The 22,030-nt window shown below is 37.5% G+C and overlaps 1 protein-coding gene across 3 annotated transcripts in view; it reads left to right on the forward strand.

The window, feature by feature from the left end:
* The window catches only part of LRBA (LPS responsive beige-like anchor protein), an 826,328-nt gene that overhangs the window by 775,470 nt on the left and 28,828 nt on the right, over positions 1–22,030 (forward strand). For all 3 annotated transcript variants that reach the window (XM_082611157.1, XM_082611155.1, XM_082611156.1), the window contains exons 49-53: positions 1,180–1,269; positions 6,038–6,215; positions 10,653–10,715; positions 15,972–16,127; positions 21,823–21,990. In XM_082611157.1, coding sequence (XP_082467283.1) covers positions 1,180–1,269; positions 6,038–6,215; positions 10,653–10,715; positions 15,972–16,127; positions 21,823–21,990 — 655 coding nt within the window. The remainder of the gene's footprint in view (positions 1–1,179; positions 1,270–6,037; positions 6,216–10,652; positions 10,716–15,971; positions 16,128–21,822; positions 21,991–22,030) is intronic.

The raw sequence follows: 22,030 nt of genomic DNA on the forward strand, positions 1-22,030 counted from the left end.
ATGGATGAATTGCTATCATTGTTTCTTCAAAGGTCATTGTAAAGGACTACTAATGGTATCCTTATCAAATAAAAAAAAGGAAATTAATACTGGATAATGATTATATTTCCCTGTTTATGACTTATTAATTGCCTACAGTCCTGTAGAGCATATAATAATTGAATACTCATTTTCTTAAGGATTACAAAATAGCATGATGAACATATATTCCCTTACAAAGTGGTTTTCTTCATCCTTTTAGCCCAGAAGTTGAGAATACTGACTGTGTGGGGTGTTGAGGTCATCTTTATGTATCTTTGCTTCCTTCCATCCCCTCACACATACTGTAGCATTTATTCATTCACCCAATTTAGGGATCTAAGAGTGAAGAAGATAGGTAAGGTCCTCGCTCTCATGGATCTTGTATTTTAGTGGGAGGAGACAGGCATAAACAAGTAAACAAATAAAATCATTACAGACAGTGACCGCATCTGGCATTTAACAGTGTTCCTTGATGAGGTTGGGAAGTGAGCATCTCTGCTGGGTGGACAGGAAGAGCCGTGGTCGGAAACGCGCGACAAAGGGCACAGGCACACATCTTTCGTAAAGGGCGCACACACGTTTCTTGTGTTTGGTCAGTCCCCGGGTTAACCCTCTCATGCTTGGATACAACATATGGCTTTTACTTTGTTGTTTAGCCACTTAGGTTCAAAGAGACTGTCAACAATGATGCTCTTCAAAAGTAATAGCATCAAGCGATTTTCACAGGTGCTGGGTTTCTTTTTTCTGCTTCCCAGGGTGAGATGGGGCCTAGAATCAAAGCAGCAGTAGGTTTTCTCTATACCTGTAAAAGATTAGCTGTAGTCATCAGAGATGATGCAAGCAAGGGAAAAAATGCAAGAAAACAGAGATGAAGCCAAAAAAGGACAATTTCTGATTGTAATAGCTGGTTTCTGTTTCCTATCACTGAGCAAGATGAGAAAGTTTTGCAGGGTTTTGTAGGAACAGCTTCCACGGTAGTGAAGAATGACCTCACCTTCAATGCCCTACCAGGTGCTCAGCCCCACTGTGAAAACGCAAGGTTGATTTCCAACATGAAACAAGCCAGAAGTATGGAATGACATTTTCAGGTGACAGTTGTGGTGGTTTTGCCTGTAATTAGCACCTCTTAACCCTCAAACTTGCCTGTGCATTTTTCAGGCTGTCGAAGCTCAAATCCGAAGTTTTGGGCAGACGCCTTCTCAGCTCCTCATAGAGCCCCATCCTCCCAGAGGTTCTGCCATGCAAGCGGTAAGTGCTGCCTGCACTCTCCTCATTTCTTGCCTCTATTTGAGACCCTGCTTGACATTCATAACTGTTTTTCATTGTGCTTGAGATTCTCCACCACATCTGGGCCTGTTCTTCTTATGCACTGTTTGTGAACTTGCTAACAGCCAGCCAATACTGCCTGTTCTCCCGCAGTCTTCGGGAAGCAGACGTTGCTCCAGTGCTCTAGTATTTCATCAGGTTGTGCTCTGTGTTGCAGAATTAAAAGGTCCATAATTGTCTCGTACCCTCACTCTAGGACAGAATCTCCAGACATGGGATGGATAACTTTTCTGGTTTGATCCTATGAGTGTCTAGATTAGTTTTCCTATTGTGTTTATTCTTTACATCCCAATATGTTTTTCAGTTTGGGAAGTAATCCTAATATGTAGGAAATGTTACTGAGAGTCAGGGACTTTGGAAGAAAAAATGATGATGACGATGATGATATACTGTACGTCAAAGCTTAGTGCATAAAACAGTGATTTACATTTCCTGGGATCCTGAGGGACAGATGTGCATTTCTCGTCTTTCACCTTGGCTCCCTCACAGACTGCAGGGGCAGGTGCTGAGGCGTCAGACTCTTTCCACGTGGTCTTTCATCATCAAGGACGTTCGCCCAGGCCACTCCCATGGTGGGAGCCGTGTTCCAGGAGAACACTTGGGCATGACTGCTTGAAGCTTGCTTTTGAACGTGCATAACGCTGTTTATGCCGCATTCTATTGGTCAAAAGCAAGTCAGTCAGAGGCCAGCCCAGAACCAGGAGTAGGGAAATAGACTAGAGCTGTAAAATATGTGGCTGTTCCTCTTTTATGGTTCCTGAAATTTCAGGGGGAAATACTTCAATGATAAAGAAAATTCAACTTGGGAACAAATACTGAATGGCATGACAAAAATCATATTTTAAAACTACAGGCGATAGGTATTATATTTTTTCTTGAATTGTCCCTCAATAAAACAGGTTGCACATTACTGTTTTAAATTAAGAGTAGGGGATATAATGTCTGTTTCCATAAATGTAATGAGTATATATATTTTAAATTTATTTATTTTTGGCTGCGTCAGGTCTGTGTTGCTGCACGCGGGCTTTCTCTAGTTGTGGCCAGCGGGGGCTACTCTTCATTGCGGCGCGTGGGCTTCTCATTGCGGTGGCTTCTCCTGTTGCAGAGCATCAGCTCTAAGCACGCGGGCTTTAGTAGTTGTGGTGCACAGGCTCAGTAGTTGTGGCTCGTGGGCTTACTTGCTCCGCGGCATGTGGGATCTTCCCGGACCAGGGCTCGAACCCATGTCGCCTGCATTAACAGGCAGATTCTTAACCACTGCGCCACCAGGGAAGTCCCTGAATAATTTTAAATGGATTCTGATTCCATGTTGTGGCTTAGAACCGTAGAATTTTTTGTTAGATGCCAAGAGGGCCAGAGATACAGATGTGGTCCTCTCTGCCTCTGACCCTCTTTCTCTTTCTTCCTTTCTCTTTCCATATTTCCTTCTTCTTTGTGTCTTTTCCCCTTTTGGCCTCTTTGTCATCTTCTTTCTTCTTCCAAGTCTTTTCCCCCCCTCTTTCTCTATATGAATTGACCATTATTATAAACTACAAGCATTTAAAAAACTGTTTGCATAACCTTTTCCCCTCAGTGTTTTTAAGTGGGTGAAATCATATTTAAAAGAACATAAAGGGTAGCTTTAGTGAAAAGACTACATGGAAAACGAACACTTGGCAGGAACAATGGGAGATAATGCCATAAAAATAGGAAGAATGATTTACGTGTGGGGTTTGGAATTAGTTTTAGTAAATAGCTTGTCAGTGAGATGCAGGCTGCTGCGGTTCTGGCTCATGGAGGCACCTCCACTGCTCCATTGACGTTCTACCTGGGTCACGGCACAGCCTTGGTCACTGGGACCAAGACGGAGTTCCTACTGCCAAGCCTCTCTCCATGGCAAAAGGATGACTGGTTCACTGAGGCAGATCAGCTTTACTATCCCGAGGGTGGCAAGGCTGGGAAGGCACATGCTTATTTGCGGATGGGAGGCCATCTCTCCCATTATCCTCATCCTCTGAATCGAATACCTGAACTCCTTTTCAGACCTGTGCAAATTGTGCTTTTCCTCTTATACATACGTGGGTGGGAAAGAAAGGTGTGTTAGAAAGAAACCAGAGTTGTCAACGAGTGCATACTTCATCTGGGGAAACCGAATGAAATCCGGCTAGCAGCTTCCTACTTCTACCTCATACTGGGCGCGCAGGGGCACCCAGGATTGAATGAGGGTTTTTTCTCTTCCCCCTATTTGACCAGCTGTCCCGCTCATCCATAGCTGTTACTGTGACTCTAGACTAGCCCAGTATGCTGGGCTGGGCTTTTTCTTATTTCTAGTGTTCCTTATTCCATACTCACTAGCCAAGGATGTGATGGTGCTCCCAAGAGTTTCCTGCTACTTGCCTGCACTGGGAGCTCTAGTCAGGATGAAATGCACAGGAACAGCTGGAGAGACAGCTTGTTGGAAGGATGCAGGGGACGGTTCTGGATATGGTGTCTGCGGCTTTCTATGGAAAAGGGCTTGCTTGTCCTTGCCATGTGGCTAAGAGATGGCCACTAGAGGCACTATGTAAACAAGACATTCTTCCTATACGTTAGAGATTTTCCTGTGTTTTTTTAAGGGCATAAACATTGGAATTATTCAATTTGAGCCTAATTGTATTTACAACATGAGCTGTTAAGCTCAGAAATATGTATCAACTTCCTTTCAGTGAGACTTCATGATGTATGTTTTAGTCTGACTTTCTCAGAGTTTATAAATTGACTTTAGTAAATATTATTTTTTTAAAAAACCTACGCAGTTGAAAAGTAAGGCTTGGTGTTCCGAAATGACATTCGTTTCCTTTTCCCAGAACTTCATCAAAGCTAGCTTATAGGATATTTTGTGGTTGGCTGATTGTTTCTCATTTTTACCCAATTTCACAGAATTCCTTAAAACTGTGTAAGAGGTTCTTTGTATAGCAAAGGTTACTTATTGATATCAGAGGTTTTAAAAATCAAAGACCCAAATGTTACTGTTTTCTACTACCATTCAGATGAGTTCCCCCATCAACCATCACTGCAGCACGCACGCACACACACACACACACACACGCATGTAGCAGAAATTAAAGCCACCTCGTGCTGCGTTACGTGCATGCGCCATCATATACAGCAGGTGTAGTAATTAGCAGGCACACGAAGGCTGCCTATTTGTCTGGTTTTGCTGCTGTTGCTGTATCCCCCTGTGTTTTCACACCATCAGATAGTTGGATTTAATTGAGGCCACATCAGATGAGGCATTACTGACACCTTTAATTGAATGAGCATCCAGGGAGGATTAACTCATAATATTGATTGGCTTTTAGCCACTTGCTTAGAAGGGTGTCTGGGTAGCTTATTAGTTGCCTTTATTTACACCTTTATGCAAAGAGTGCAAATAGGAATTCTTAGTGCAATATGTTTTTCTAAGTAGTCTTAATAACTTTTTTTAAAAAGCACTGATAATAAAAATGCAAATGTATTTAATTTTTTATTAGCAGTTCTGAATAAATACGTGTTAAATATATGTGCCTACACATTTACATATACCTGGTGTTTTGAAATATGGCAAGAGGAAAGCAGCCAGAAGCACTTCATCAAAGTGTTTCAATTCTGAATGATACTAATCAGCTATTAGAAAATAGACATGGTAGAGGAGATTTGCTGAAAATGCATAGTGCAATTACTGTATGATAGCATACTACCACAAAGTATAAATAAAGCCAATAAATCAGAGTGGTGTTATGTATGTCTCGGATTATGACATATGGTTTGTAGGAATGTTCTAAATCTTAGTAGTCTTCCAGATTTATTTTGTTGCTAGTTATTAGAACAGACAATGTTTTGTTTAACATTTTCAGTTACTTTTTGCTTTTCAAAGGAGAAATCAAAAGGCTTGAGCTTTAGTTTCTTTACCAAGAGGGAGGGGGGCATCTAGCTATTTCTCTTTATCCTTAGCTACAGCAGAAAGCAGTGGCATTTGCATTATAATAGGGCAGTGTTTAATACTTGGTACACTATATAAATATATTGTTTTTACAAGTACATTTAATTATGCATCGCTTTGAAACACCTTTATAATTAAGTTTGTGTATTACGTTCATAAATTATTTCTCTACTATAATAATACATGCATGCTGTACAGCTGTTATTTTTAAATATATTTGTTAATTAATTACCTCATTATTTAGTTGTCAAAATCTTCATGCTAACTCAACACAACTTCTGATGATCTTTGGAAATTACCGTGGCTTGCTTTTGTGCCCATTGCCTATTCTTATTCCTTTTTTTTTCTCTTTTGTATCAATACTTGACACATAATAGCAATTGGAATGGTTTAACACAATCCCCAATACTTTGCCTATTTAGAATTGAAATCAAATCATTCTTTTAGTTCTTCATGGGAGCTGGGTGGGGAAGGGAGTTAATAAAATTTGTGGATTTTTAAAGTGTTTCTGTTAATGTAGTTTTACTTCAATCACCTAGAAATTCAACTAATGACAAACGTGAAAACCAAACAAATACTAACTGCTGTTTCTATAAGCCTTTCTGCTTCACTGTGCTCTCACTTACAACTTGTTTTAACATGGTCTTCCCTGTTCTTTTCCTGCACCCTTTCTTTCTTGTCTTTCCTTGTCTTTTCCTTCTTGTATATTTGGATCTTGTCTTGCCCACTCAACAGTATCTCCTCCTGCAGAGCCCATTGATGTTCACAGACCAAGCTCAGCAGGATGTTATCATGGTTCTAAAGTTCCCCTCCAACTCCCCTGTCACTCACGTAGCGGCCAACACCCAGCCTGGGTTGGCAACTCCCGCTGTGATCACAGTCACTGCTAACAGGCTATTTGCCGTGAACAAGTGGCACAACCTTCCGGGTAAGTAAAGAAATATCCTTATAAGGCATAGTATAACTGCTGAACACTGTATAAAGATATTTTAATTCTACCTAAATATATGATATCTCAACATTTAAGCTTTTTAGTTTTCAAGCATTAGTCTGAATCAAAATTAAACATACTTTGAAAGGTTTAAAGAAGTTCCCTCTGAGGCATATAATGCAAAAGTTAAAACATAAACTCTTCTTTGGCATCTGGTGGTTTGTCTTTATTCCTTGGAGATAAATATTATTTCTCATATAATGATATTCTATATTGTGTCCATAAATAGTATGTATTTATTTATCAGATGTTCCTCTTTTTTCCACTTATTCATTTGCTCCATAAACACTTCTGATTGTCCACTATGTACCTTTTTGTACATGGCATGGAAGTATTTGTTGTGGATGACAGAAAAAAAAACACTTAAGTTACCCAGCTAATATATTACAAACCCATAAGTACATTCTGTTCTTTCATTAAGTGCTGAATAATTAGGGTAACTAATGGCAAGATTCTGAAATAACCGTCAGAATCACAGTCAAATCTGAAGAGACATGAGAGTTCGTCCAGTCTGGGCCCACATTTTACCAGTAAAGATACTGAGCCCCAGGGAGCTTGCCTTGTTCAGTATCACATATGGCAAGTCAGTGGCAGAGCCAGGTTTGAACCCAAGTCTTCTGACTCAGATTTTATGATCACCCCTCTGTGATTTATTGTCTCTCATTAGAACAGGAATGTTGGGATCTGGATTTAGCACTGTTCCTTTTGGCCACTAGTTAGAAATTCTTTTTTTACAGAAGGAAAATCTTTTAAAGTCCTGGAGATTATAGGCTTTTCTTCCCAAGCCATTGTTTTAGGTAGGAAATTTTAAAAGATAGATTTTAATAGCCTGTTAACTTGTTATTAAATCTGTAAAATGTGCATAAAGCACTACCCATTATAATACCTGAAATGGTTGCACAAATATAAATTCTTGAACAAGGGCCTCATGCCAAATTAAATGCAAGAGATTTTAGAATGGAACAGGATTGAATTGACGTTCAAACAAAAAGTAGGTGCACTAACTATGTTCAATAATGTAATAAGGTATGCATCATGACGAATCTGTGGTTGGTCTCAGAATTTCTTAAATATAGCCATTTTCCTGGCCATTAGAAATGAAATGAATGGCGATATTTGATTAGAGAATAGATTTCATAACAGTAGAGAAGGTAAAAATCGAGGCAGGTATAGTATCTCTATTATTAGGCCCTTTTAGTCCCTTTTCTTCAAATGAACATACCTTACAGAGGTAAATGTGTACGCAAATGACACACTTATATTTTGGGACCAAAGATTATAATTTGATTAACAACTGTGATTTCTTTTTTGTTTGTTTCTTTCTCTAAATACCACTCGTTAGAAGAAGAACATGCTGACGGTGTGTTCTGCCATGCACACCAGAGGATTTACCTCTGCTGTGTGCAGTTACCCTTAGAGCTTGGCAAAAGCACCAGTGTGTGTGGCCTAAGGGCCCCTGCAAACCATGCTTATCCTGGGTGGCTAGCTCTGGTGGCTCTGAGAACCTCTTCAGTCTAAACAGAATGACAGTACATGTGAGGAGGGACAAAACTTTTCAACTGCTAGAAAGCCCTGAGCACTCTCCACCCCTATCTTTAGTCTTAGCCTAGCAATGAGCTAGCTCAGCAGGAACTGAACTGGCTCAACCAGAGGGCTGCTAGGTCTCCAGCTGATACTTAGTCGTTAGGCTCCCTCCCTCAGCACTGATGACTGAGCTCCTGACACACCCCTTTGGAGCAAGCCCATTTCCCTGGGCTCCCTTTAGTATCAGTACTTGATTGTCAGCTGTTCTCTTCCCTACTCCCTACTTTTCTATTGATCTGTAAAGTGATTTAGGGGCCGCGTCCCTCTGCTGGAGTACCACATATGGTACATCCACCTGCTCTGAGCCCAAGCTCACTTTTCTGTAAGGTAAGAGCTTGGGAGACTGCATACATTTTGCCACTTCTTGCCTAGAATTCTCCCTAGTGGGCTTTCTTTGGGTCTGTACCTTGTGTCACTGGTGGGTTTTGTCCCCATCCTCTGGCTTTATAGTACAACACAGCAACTCTTCACCAGGTAAATTACAAAGAATGATAACATACGGAAATACACAGGTGATTCCCTTTCTACAATGTGACTCCAATTCTCAGTACACCTAAACCTAAAAATATTAAGCATCCATTTTGTTAAATCTGTGCCTCATTTCAGGTATTTTTATTTACATAAATCTGATCTTTCATCCTATGTTGTGCTGCCTTTACCTGTCAGTATGCCTTGATTTAAAACAAATGTCAAAACTTCCTAACAGCTTTTTTTCCAATGAATATCAAATTCATGTTGCAGGTTTTTTTTAGTTTAGATTCTGGTTCTTTTCTGAGATTCTATGTTTTCCGTAGCTTGTTCATTAGACAGCTAGCTCCTGTCAGTGCAGTGTCTGAGTCCTGATTTAGGGGAACGATCATCTTTATCCTTCCATCTCACTCAGAGGACCTTGCAGAGCCTCTGAAACAATAAAATAATGGCACCTAATGTCTATAGAGCATTTTGTAGCTTCTGAATACTGTTTTAATCACTTCACACATATTAACTCACTGAATCCCCTCAACAACCTGAGGATGTAGGTTCTGTATTTAGGTTGAAATTGCCATTTCTGTAGGTCAGAAAGCCAGGTATTGGTGATTTCATGTGGTTCAACCTAACCCATCTAACCTATTTTACAGAGCAGGAATCTGAAACACCGAGACGACATAACTTGCCCAAGGTCACACAGGCAGTTAGTGGCAGAACTGGGATTTGAGGCACGACCAAAGATCGTTAACCTCCTAAATCTCTTTCACTGACAGCTTGGTTTTAATGTTTCTATGATCCCAGGTTCTCAAAGTCGTAGAGAAAACTTCTCAAGGTATTAGTGTTGATTGTCACTGGTATTACTGGAAGTAAATGGCCCTGTTGGGTAAATCAGAGGCTGTGGTGCATTTTCCCCGATGATTCCCTATATGTGCCCTGTGATGTCTTTACTGGCAGAGGTAGTAATCAGCAAAGACAATGCCTTCAGTAAAAGAGGGAGTCATATGCCTTCCTTTTTTCATCTACTTTAATGTCATATATACTCAACTCTAATTTTTAGTGCTAATATTGTACTTACTCAGGTTATTTTATCAGTAGTAATGATCTTCTAAAAGATGATTGAAAAATCCTTGAAAAGTTGGCATTTACTAACAGGGGAAGTGCTAACATCAGAAATTTAGAATTAATCTAATGAACACATTGGAATGTATCCCATTTTTATTTTCAGCCCCTCAAGGACAGTCAGAAAGACTTCTTAAAATCTGATGATATTAATACCATCTTAATCTTAGTATCTGATGATACTAAGCAGAGCTCTAATACCAACCAAGCAGTAGTTTAAATGCTTATGAGTCTATAAAAGGCAGATGCGGACCAGATTGAATGGCTGAGTTATTGGAGGAAAATCATTTGGAAAAGGACCGAGAATTTAACTCTCAGATTTACAAAGCTGAAGAAGATCATCTATTGTAAACCCTTCATTCTGGGGCTTCTGATTTGACCACAGCTGGCCAGTGGTCACTCCTGCTTCTCGCAGCACTTCCTCTCCACCTCAGGTCCTTCTGCCTTTCACAGGGAAACAGCCTACAGAATCTCTTTTCAATCACAAAATAAGTACATCTGAATCTTTAGAACTATTTTGAGAATTAAACAAACTGTTCTCATTTGCTTCTCAGAGTATTTTTAAATTGAAACGCTGGAAATATTAAATATTAATAAAAGTTTTTTTAAAACTGCAATCAGATCTTTAGGAAAACATTTCAGCCAAATGCATTTAACTAAAACATTTATCTGCAGATAGCTTTCTTTATTTTTATTCAAACTTTCAATTGATTGATTTTACGTGATGGATGAAACATTAAATGTTCCTTGACTTAGAGCTTTCCCTTTCTCCATCATAAATTGACGTTTTTGTGGCTCCTTTGTGCTGCAGCATTCAAAACTGCCTTTTTAAGAAGTAACAAAAAAATAGTATTTGCTACAGTCAGCAGATGGTTGTCACATTTTGTTTTCAGTGCGCCTTACCACTTAATTTTGTTTTGTTGCAGAATCAGAGGTTGCCAGTCAAGCATCTGCTATAGCTTATGGCCTAGGACTGGAGCCACTGCTGATGGCACATGTTCAGAACAGCACTAATCTAAAATAAATGTTTAATAAGCTAGCCATAGAAGCACCTGGAATTTTTTTTGTTTAAATTTTACAAAACTGTATGAGAGATTTGGAGGTTAGAAACAATTCTACATGAGATTTGACTTACGCATTTTAATGTAGTTTAGTATATGAAAAATAATGTGTTTTTTTTTTTTTATCGTTTGTGAATTCCAGCTCATCAAGGTGCTGTACAAGACCAGCCATGCCAGCTGCCAGTGGAAATCGATCCTCTCATAGGTCTGTCACTTCCTTCTCTCTTTGCGATTCATTAAGCTCTGTATGGTGGCCCTGAAGTGTAGATTACAGTTGTTTTTCACTTGCTGGTTGCTGGGAATGGAATTTTCCTGATAAACCATTTGCATGCAAATTGGAATGCAATGAGCTGTGGCTATGCTGGTATTTCATCAACTCCCCCTCGTTGGTTTGCCTAATTTGAACAGGCCTAGGACGCGTGTCACTGAAAATTAATATGGATGCTGTAATAATGTGTGATTGAGAATGTGCAGGAAGTTCTGTCAGGATAATATTGGATCTTTTCATCACTCAGACTTGTTGATGAGCAGGAGCGAGGCTCGTTATGATGAATTGGTGAACCAGTAATGTGATGGAGCTTCTTTGCTCGGGAAATTTTCATAATAACAGTGGGGTTCTTAGCAGCACTGTGCTGAGAAAAATAAAACTGTAGTGCCAGGGTTTCATCATTAAAGGAGATCAGTCCTTTCTTCCTGGACCCTCCATTCAATCTGAGGGGATTAATGTGCAATTGCAGAGCAGTTTCAAAGTTGAAATATATGGCCCAGCCAATGGCAGCGTTAAGGTATTTGTGTTCATTTTTCTAGGGTCCTACAGCCCAATAAATTGCCATTGGAGGTTAAATTTGTTCAGGGTGAAAAAAAAAAAAGAAAAAAGGAGGAGACCAGAAAGAGCCATTGGGATGAAATGACTGCCTGCAGCAGATGACTTAGAATATTTAATTGCTGTTGTGCTTTTTGAGTAGGTTAGTTGAAATCTCCAGTTTAGCATTTTTCAGCCTATAGTGGGGATTTCAAATGTGGCCCACTAAGAGTGTTAAGCCTTGATATTGAAGATTTTAGTCAATAACTTTTAGAATAAAAAACGTAATTACCTAGCTGCAGGGGTATGCTGCTAGCATGGATGTTTGGCCTGCAATTTTGTCAAATTGCCCTGGCACAAGTAAATTTGTTAATATTTTAAAGTTTTTAGATAAAGCATATGAATAAGCTCAATGATAATTTTAAAATTCAAGGTGTTCCCTATGTGTATGTCACTTTTTTTGTCTTTAACACCATTGTTTCAGTGGAGAGCTAAATGACCACCATTTGCAGATTAATTATCAAGATGAACTAAAGTAACCTTAAGCTCAAAACGAAGTCTTTTCATCATTTCCCCAAATATAAGCAGAAATCTAAGAAGTAACTATCTGTGTGAAGGATAATTACTACCCTGGTTCCTAAATCTTATTTTGCTTTGAGTAGATATGATTTGCCATATATTTTTTAAAAACTTAAATGCTCACTTGGGTAAAGTTTTAAGAGTCAGGAAAATAATAAAACCCATTTGCTATGCTACTTAAAGCCTGATTTCTGAAGTATAGAATCATTGTTTGTCTTAAACCTTGACAATGAATATCATATAGCATAAAGTCTAAATTAATTCAGAAATTGTGATCCTTTAGACAAGGCATGGTGAACTTTTTTGGTAAAGGGCCAGTTAGTCAATATTTTAGGCTTTGTGGGCCATAACGTCTCAGACACAACTACTTAAGTCTGCTGTCGTAGCACAAAAGCAGCCACAGACAATATATAAACAACTGAGCATTGCTGTGCTCCAATAAAGTTTTATATACAAAACCAGGCAGAAGCCAGATTCAGCCTGCAGGCCATAGTTTTCTTCCCTACTCTAGATCATTGGTCCTCAGACTGTTTGCTCCTATATCCCCTAAAATAATTGTTTAAAACCACGTACCTGGGGCTTCCCTGGTGGCGCAGTGGTTGAGAGTCCGCCTGCTGATGCAGGGGACACGGGTTCGTGCCCCGGTCCGGGAAGATCCCACATGCCGCGGAGCGGCTGGGCCCGTGAGCCATGGCCGCTGAGCCTGCGTGTCCGGAGCCTGTGCTCCGCAACTGGAGAGGCCACAGTGGTGAGAGGCCCGCGTACCGCAAAAAAAAAAAAAAAAAACCACGTACCTTCTCACACATTTTTAAGTTGACATCTGAAAGTTTAAATGTGACATCATCACAAGTTTAAATAGTTACAATGGTTATAGTTTTTGGCATAATGTATAAAATTTTAAATACATCCAGTAGAATCTAAATATCAAAGTCACTTGAGAGTCAGCATTTTCTGTTTTAAAAAGTGCATGAAAAAGCTTTTAACATTTGAACATTTTACATATTCCTTCCTCATCTTGAATTTATATTTTCATTGTACTTCCCTTGCACAGTTTTATTTTAACTTTAGAAAATTGATTACCCTACTATACTGTTTTCAGCAATAAAAATATGTATGTACATTTAAACATTGAAATTTCCTGTGACCATAAGGCTCAGCTCAAAAAGTTAATCTGTATCGAGTTATTACAAATATTATTAATACATACTTATTACAATTTAAAATTTTAATAAATATTATTGAACATAAAACACATATTGGAAATATGGAATACAGCTTTAATGAAATGAATAGGGCTTTTCTTTTCATGTATTCATGGATAAACATTATTTGTTGCTGAATGAGACAGAATTTGTCAACAGTTCTAAACTTCTGGGTTTTTTTTTTATAGATGGAAGCTTTGAGGAATGTTACTAACATAAGAAAATAGATGGGAAAGGAAAGAGTATTATTTTAACAAAGTCATTGAAGTCTTTGAACTCTTTCTGAGTTACGTGACAGAATTCACAGAGTGATGTATCATTAAGGATTACTTTTACGGTCTGTCATTAAATAACCATTTTAACAATCTATCACTGAAACTTATTTTTAATGATCTATCAATTGACAGCATGCTTAGATCCTCCTTCCATTTTATAGAAAGCAATGAATTGGAAACCACCTGCCCTGCAGAATGATTTGATACCTAGGCGTTCACCTTCCAGCATCACATCAGTATTTTGAATTGGCCCCTTTTCACTACGGTGCTTTACCCCAGGGTAAAAAAAGAGATTTTTTTACCCTGGGGTAAAGCACCATAGTAAAATTCTATCTATTGGAACAAGAGCATGCAAAAAGGGAGGTAAGAAAGGAAAACTCACAGGAGAGTTCTCAGGCAAATCTGTTTCAGGCAAGAGAACATATGAAAGTTGAGAAACTAGAAATTGATTCCCTTAAAACCATCTGTGCCTGTGTGTCCCTTGGGAAATCTTATACCCCCCCCCCCCCGCCAAGGGATATGCATGTCCCAGTTTGAAGACTGCTTATCTAGACAAATATACCTAATTTTCATCAAATAAAAATACTTTCAGTATAGAATCTCAGGAAGTTTACTAGAGAAAATAAAGAGAGATAAAGGAAAGGCAGTTGGGAGATTATATCGATTGGATGGATGGATGGATGGATGGATGGATGGATGGATGGATGGGGGGTTGCAATGTTAAATTATAAGTAAGCACTTATTTGGAAAATAGATCATCTGAATGCTGAAGGGGCATCAGCCTTTACCCATGGGTACCTTGTGGTCATTCAATTCAAAATTATGCACATGCCCAGATCTGTCAAATTAGGTCCTCCCAGGAAATCATGCCAAAAAGATGAGTGAAAGTTTGTATCATAGGAGCGAAAGTCATATAAACATTGGCAAAAATAAACATTGTTATAATTTTCATGTGGAATGAAGAACTGTAGTAACCAGTATAGAAAGTACTACATATCTTGTCTTTAATTGCTAGGTTTCTTGGAATTAAAAAACTAAATTGTATCACACAGCTTCACTGCAGTGAGATGCTAATGTCTCTCCATGATACACTATGATACATAAAAGCTTTTTTCATCTGCCAGCAAGTTCCCTTTGTGTGGAAGGAGGTGGGGAGTGATTCTCGGCTAGAATCGGCCCTTTTTACTACCGCTATCACTTACTAGCCCATTAATTTCCCCAAAGTATATGAAGCCTGTTATCAAATAGTTATCTAATAATCCTACATGGTTAAGTTGTATAGTCAGACACTAGCAGAATTTTGCAGTATTTCACGTGTACATGAATATGTTTGCTGTGTTGCGTATGCCATGAGGGCGAGGGATATTTTATTCCTCTGTATTCCAGCACAGGACTGGAGAGTAGTTTGAACACTTTTTTCTTGCATATTACTTTCTGAGCCTTCTATTGAATTGGCCATATTAACTTAGTTACTACATACAATGAATAACATAGATATACTTCTTTTTTTAATTTTTATCAATAGTGCATCTATGGTATTTTTTTTCTCAAAAAAACTGCAAACTATGGTACAAAGAACATAATAATCAGAGGCAGAAATTTATTTTGTTTGTTCTCATGTCTGGTATGATCAAGTTTCTTTAGCAGTGTAAGAACCATAATTTGTATTGGAAAGTTGGTGACGAAATAACTCTTAGATCACTAGCAACAAAGCTTTCTATCTGGTTGGCTTCATAATGCCAAAAAAGGCATCTCAGTGAGAGTTCCTTTGCTGATAATGACACAGTTGATAGTGTATTCCTGGAGGATTATTACTCTCCACATGTGCATGATGTTGCTCTGTGTCTGGCCTTGTGCCTTGTGACAAAGCCCATCTCAGGTGCTCTGTGGCGCTTTGAAAACACACTGCCAGGCTGGCTTGTTTTATTGCTTACAGAAGGAGTAAGAAAGTGGCAGTGTGCTATGCTTTGACTTCTTCAATTACAAGTATCTTTAATAAATAGTCATTTTACCCTTTCCTTACATGCAAGTGCAGCTGTAAACAGGGGAAATGGGAGTTCACATGTAGTCAAATGAAAGACCTGTTAAAGCCAAACTAGTACAAGATGCTACAATATTTCAAATATATGACATTTATATTCTAGTATCTCTTCCTTGTGACAAAATGTTAAAGGTAATAGATTGTCAAAACATGAATCCATTCTCATGACAGTAGATGTAATGAGATTGTCAGAAACACAAACCTAACCGTGATGCGATCTGGAGATTCTAATCTAGTTTGGTCCTGCCCAAGAGCTAGATAGCATGTTCTGAGAATTGTATACTACGTATTTTAAAATTGTAGTGTATTATTGTTTCTTTCCTCTAGGCAGAATTTCAGACTGAGCTGTTGAATTTGGCTACCCATATTCTTCCAGCAATCAGATTGTGTTTTCCTACAATAGTTTTCAAATATTGCTATATTGAATATTAAAGATCAGATATTCTTATTCTGGAATGTATTGTCTCTCCTCCCTCAGCCCCAACCCCCGGTATGACAAACTATGGGATTTCTTTGCGCGTGTGGGTTTAGGAGGCTTTTTTTTCTTCCTCTGTTCTCATAGCCAGCAATACAGGAATGCACAGGAGGCAAATCACTGACCTTTTAGACCAAAGCATTCAAGTGCATTCCCAGTGCTTTGTCATCACTTCGGACAACCGCTACGTTCTCCTCTGTGGCTTCTGGGATAAGAGTTTTCGAGTCTACTCTGCAGACACAGGTAACTTCATCGTATCTTCATCAGTGAACTAAAGTTTATGACAAGTGATGTTCGAGGCTTGAGAATGCTTTCTCATCTTCTTCCCTCTAAAAATTACAGAATTCTAAAATTTGTGAAATAAAGACAGTTTTCTCCCTTCAAGTAATAATCTACTCTATAGTCCATTATTAAGTTAACTTCAGAATGCTTTTAAGAGGCAGTTTTTGGTAGGCTTGTCTCCCAAGCTTCATACTTGCAGAATGAACAATTCATTTCGAAAGCATATCCTGGTATGTAAATACTGTATGCACGTGTATATGCATAATCTTACGGCAAGTGCACATACTTATAGGTGTATTTCCCCACTTTAGTGTTATATAAAGGTTATTTTTTCCATACTAGAAATTCTCATTAAGTGTATTTCTTGGGAGCAGATATCTTGCCTCCACCCAATTCCGCACAGAATCTTGCTGAAAACTACACCATCATGAAGGAAAGTAGCTGACTACTGATTTTATGTGTGACAGGAGGTCTCGTTAAAAATATAAAAGTTTAAGTATATATATTCATTTGCATGCATCTTCCCAAGGGACAAACCAAACTCAAATCAGTATTATTACATGATATCCAGCCCAGTAAATGGTTATATATTTTTGCATATAGGAAATTGAGAACATTGAAAAATTTAATGGAGTCTCTTTAAAGCATTTTAGAAACTGTTAGAGGATGAAGTAAACTTATAGTAAATATGTAGTTGTATATTTAAAATAATTAAAATTAGATATTAATGCATTAGAACTTGATAGATACTGTGGAAGTAGATAGTTCAACTAAAACAAGGATCTACAAATAAATATCTTGATTAAATGTTGTGGGATAAGAAATTTTTAAAAATGGAAAATTCTAGTTAATTAAATGTTTTACAGCAAATCATCTTTTAATTCTGTTGATAATCTCTATAAAATATATGAGTCCATGCTCCTGCCTTAGTAAGTATAGCATATTAAAAAATTAATTCTTGGTTATCCAAGGAGTTTGTCCTAGGTATATTTTGATGACAGCATTGTAACATAGCAATGAGAGACTAGGGGAAAATAGTTAAATATGTACCGTGCATAGAATCAACCCTAGAAGTTGTTTTCAGGCATGGTCCTGTTTAATTTTTGTTTTATGGAATTGATGACCTAATTTTCTCGTAATTTCCATCTTTATTCTGTAGAATAAAGAAAGACAGAAAACATTATCATTCAGGTCTTTCTGATTACTTGGGTTTTTACTAGATGTTTAGGTCTGTGAGGTTGATTACTATTGAATCTAAAACTCCTCTGGAATTCTCTAAAAATGCAATAGGGATTGATAAGCTTTCCTAAAATATATTTATTATTATAATGAATTTTCTCTAATTATCAAATTTAAATTGTAACCTTTTCTTTCACTATTATGGTAATGACAACCTTGGCATTATTTGACCTCAAACTGTGGTCCCTTCTCACACAAACTTTCAGATTAAAATTGTTACATCCTCTCACAAGTTTTCCTTAAACATTCTTTTAGATTGCATATTGTTTTTTATACATTAAAAATTATTTTTTAACTCACATACAGTAAAATAGATGTTTTGGTTATAGTTCTGTTCGTCTGGGCATTGTATACAGTTATGCAGCTGCCACCACCACCACAGTTAAGATGCAGAGCAGCTGAGGTCCCCCAGAACCCCCTGTGCTGCCCCTTTGTGGTCAGCCCTTCCCTCAGCTCAGCCCCCTCAGAACCGCTGATGTAGCCTTCATCCCTGTAATTTTGCCTTTACCAGAATGTCAGAAAATGGGATCATATATATGTCAACCTGTGGTTTTGACATTTGAGGCTTTTTGAGTTAGTTGACATTTCATATCATTTTAAAAAGATGTTGAATATTAATATTTGTAAAGCTAACCTCCCTTTTATATACTAATAATTAAAATAATTCTTATAGTCACACAGTTCTCTAGAATTTACAGAATTCCTTTTTTCTCATACGTGATATTGTGTCAGCCTGACAATAAGCCTATGAGATAGAACAGGTATCCTTCGCTCCATTTTTCAGGTGATGAAACCGAGGTTTAGAAAGGGTAAGTAACTTGTTGACATCTGCATAGATAATGATGCTAGAACTGGGCATTGGAGTCAACTCCTCGGACTTCAGGTGTGGCATCTTTGTGACTATACCATGTTATCTCATATAAATGTTACCTGTTTCAAAACTGGGTTCCTAGAGCGTCTGCCATGTTACTTTACTTAATAAACTAGATGACGTTCCTTCCCCTCTTTCCAAAAGCCTTCTACTTTATTACTTTTTAAAACATGCATATGCGTGTGTATGTGTAAAACATATTCTAAGAAGTAGCCTCATTTTAAACTTCATTTCAGTGGGACTGACTTACCATGTACACTAAAAATATTTATACTTGCCAGGAAAGTTGTGAAAAAAGTCTCAAATGATAGTTCTAATATCTTTCTTAGTATCTTATATACAAACTCTGATGCTAGTTTTATTTTAAATTATTTAAATTTTAAATGTGTCTGTGTTTTTATGATAATAGGGATATTAAATATTTTCTCCTAAGTTTGGCAGAGACACAGGGAAAAATTGTATGATCAATAATATATAATGGCATAGCTATCACAAGTGTTGAATTCAATTATATTTTGGCACATAAGCCAAAAAAAAAAAGTCCTTCTCTTATTAGATTTGGCGGGGCAGGGAAGTGGGGGTAGAGAGAAACACGGTTGTAACAGGAAATTCTTTAAACATAAATCATGTTTTCGGGACACAACCAGAACAGCAGAGGCAACAATAAAACCTTCCCTCGGCAGTGGGAATTATTTTCAGGCCACATTTTAGATTCAATGGTACAGAGTCCTGAGCTTGAATTTTTTTTATTTGTAGCACAGCTGTCAAATAAAACATTAACTAGAAAATTTGTTCTGTCAAAAAGAAGATATTCTAGTGCTTGTGGTAATATTTGATATTAGTGTGTGGAGAGGTGGACTAGTATTAAAGGAAACAAAAAATAAAGGTTGAGGAACACTTATGAGATTATCAGAAAATAACTTACCAAAAAGAGCAGCAGGTATTTATATGCTGTGATTTATTTAGGAGGAGTGAACCTTAACCTCATAGCAATAACAAATATTGCTAAGGAAGGCTGCAGAAGAGGAAAAAGCAAACTGAAAAAAATAATGTTTTCCAAAGTTGAGCCCAAAGGATAAATTGTAGAGAATGAAGTTAATTTGTATTAAAATATGAAACTCTTTAGATGTAAATACTTAAATGTCACTCCCTCATCTCGATCTTCCAAGCAAATAGCTGCTCTTTTGCAAGCCTCCTGGCGTACGTGGAGCCTCTTGGTTTCCTGTATCCCGTGACCTCAACTATCTAATTGTAGTTGCTTTACTCATCCTCACTTCTACAACCCACTGAATTGATGGGTATCACATCTTAAATAGGCCTACTCTAAATAACCCATTTAAATCACTCCTGTAGTTGACAGTGCTCTCAGCATTTAGTATAGGCTGAGGCAGAAGCCACTGTACATACAGAAATCAAAAACATAATCACATTACGGGGTGTTCAGTTTTTTCAGTAGTTAAAACTCACTGATATAACCTTCGGTTTTCGAATGAGGGTGCATTCAGCTCCCTAACTTTTGTCTCATCCTTAGTAAGGCCTGCCTCTAATCTAACCCCACCCATTTTACCCCTAAATCTCTCTACTTTGTCCTTCATATAAATTGGAAATGATGCAAAAATTATTAGATTTTTAATATTTAATTTGCTTTCTTCTTTTCCATTTTTTTATTCTAGAAAGTCTTGACTTCTTCTTACCATATTCTTTATTGATAAAAGCTAATTTTTAAAACAAATGCTTTGGTGTTAATTTAAAAGGTTGAAGAAATTCAGAAGTGAACATTTTTAACATTTAGCAGTTAAAATACCTGCTTTGACTAAAGTCTTTATCCATAGGAGAAAAAAATGTCCTTTATTAATTTTGCAGTTTGAGATTGATATGAATCTAATCTCAAGTTACTCTTAGTAGACTGTGTACAAGAGAAAACACTGTATTTGACTTTCCATCTGATTTGGATAAAGTACATCTCAGTATTTTACTTATAAATTTGCAGACTTTATAATAAGCTTTGGGTTTATTAAAACCAATAATTTAAAAAATTAGTGGAAATACTCTTTTAGTTCTATGTATTGTTATCTTGAAAAGTTTATACATGTAGATACATGTAGATACCAATACTTAATTGAGACCTTAAGCTTTAGAATAGGTTATGATGTGTTCCAAGTTAAGCATATAAACTTTTTAGGCATACTTATTTTTTTCCAGCTTAATGGTTTTTATCTTGAACATCTGAATTGTATTTTTTATGACCCCACTGAAACGCTTATTTGAAAAAAGAAGAAAAACACTCATGCTGAATATTAAGGGTAGACATTCTATGACATTCATTTGTAGATTCTCTAGACATTTCAAAGAGAAACGTTAGCTAGAAACTATAGGGAGAGAGTGGAAGGGCTGCTATAGATATTTAATTCCTTAGACAAGTTTGTGTGAATTATAAACACCATATCTGATTAAGCAAAAAAAACTAAAAGATTTTTTTCTCACACTGTTATGTGAACAGCTCATCCTGTGTTTAACATCCTAGATACACAGTAAGTTTACTGGATACCCCCGTCCTCACCCTACCCCTAATCATTACTGTCATGATCTTAATTTCATCACCCTCCTGCCTCCCCAGGAACTTTCATCCTTCAGGCAATTAAAACAAAGAAAGAATGACCTGGCTCAGATTGTGGTGCCAGTATGTTAGTTCTTTTATCAAAATTTAGTTCATGTAAGCCTGATTTGAAAAACAGAAGCTGGGGAAGGGTAAGCTGGGACAAAGTGAGAGAGTGGCATGGACATATATACACTACCAAATGTATAAAATAGCTAGTGGGAAGCAGCCGCATCGCACGGGGAGATCAGCTCCGTGATTTGTGACCACCTAGAGGGGTGGGGTAGGGACGGTGGGAGGGAGGCGCAAGAGGGAGGAGATATGGGGATATATGTATATGTATAGCTGATTCACTTTGTTATAAAGCAGAAACTAAGACACCATTGTAAAGCAATTATACTCCAATAAAGATGTTTAAAAAAAACCCAAAACAGAAGCTGTCCAAAGTGGTTAATACTGTCCTTGTATAGATTCATTTTGAAGAATAGAAGAAGAAATAAATTGGCTTTACTAATTCAGAGATGGGTTTGTATTAGTGAAGTTTGAATGATAGGGTATCTACAGAAAGACAACTAAGTTTTGCTTTGTTTTGAATCATACAGAGTAACTTATATTGTTGAAATGGTTCCAAAGAAGGGTTTTCCTGGGCCTGCTTTAATCAGTAGACATGATTCATTTGTAATTTATAGGAGCTATGTATAATAACATTATTAATTGAAATAGTTTTAACATATGTCTTAAATGTGACTATCACTCTTCAATTGATTTTGTGGTTGTTGTTAACTATTCAAAGAAAACTTTTAGGTTGGACCAGGTCAAATTTTATTATAAAATCGGAATTATCAGAATCGGATTAATAGAACTTCATTATCTTCTTAAGTGAAATGATCACTGGAAATTTTTTCAATTTTTTAAATAGCAGTTTTAAAGAAAATTGTTTTGTATTTCAGGAAAATTGATCCAAGTGGTGTTTGGCCATTGGGACGTCGTCACTTGCCTCACTCGATCGGAGTCATATATTGGGGGAAATTGCTACATTCTCTCAGGGTCACGTGATGCAACCCTTCTGCTCTGGTACTGGAATGGAAGAAGCAGTGGGATTGGCGATAATCCAGGCAGTAAGTACAATTTATTTTATAAGTAAACTTTTACAAGTGA

The sequence above is a fragment of the Mesoplodon mirus genome (genome assembly GCF_964341445.2).
Source record: "Mesoplodon mirus genome assembly, chromosome: 2".
Classification (NCBI taxonomy): domain Eukaryota; kingdom Metazoa; phylum Chordata; class Mammalia; order Artiodactyla; family Ziphiidae; genus Mesoplodon; species Mesoplodon mirus.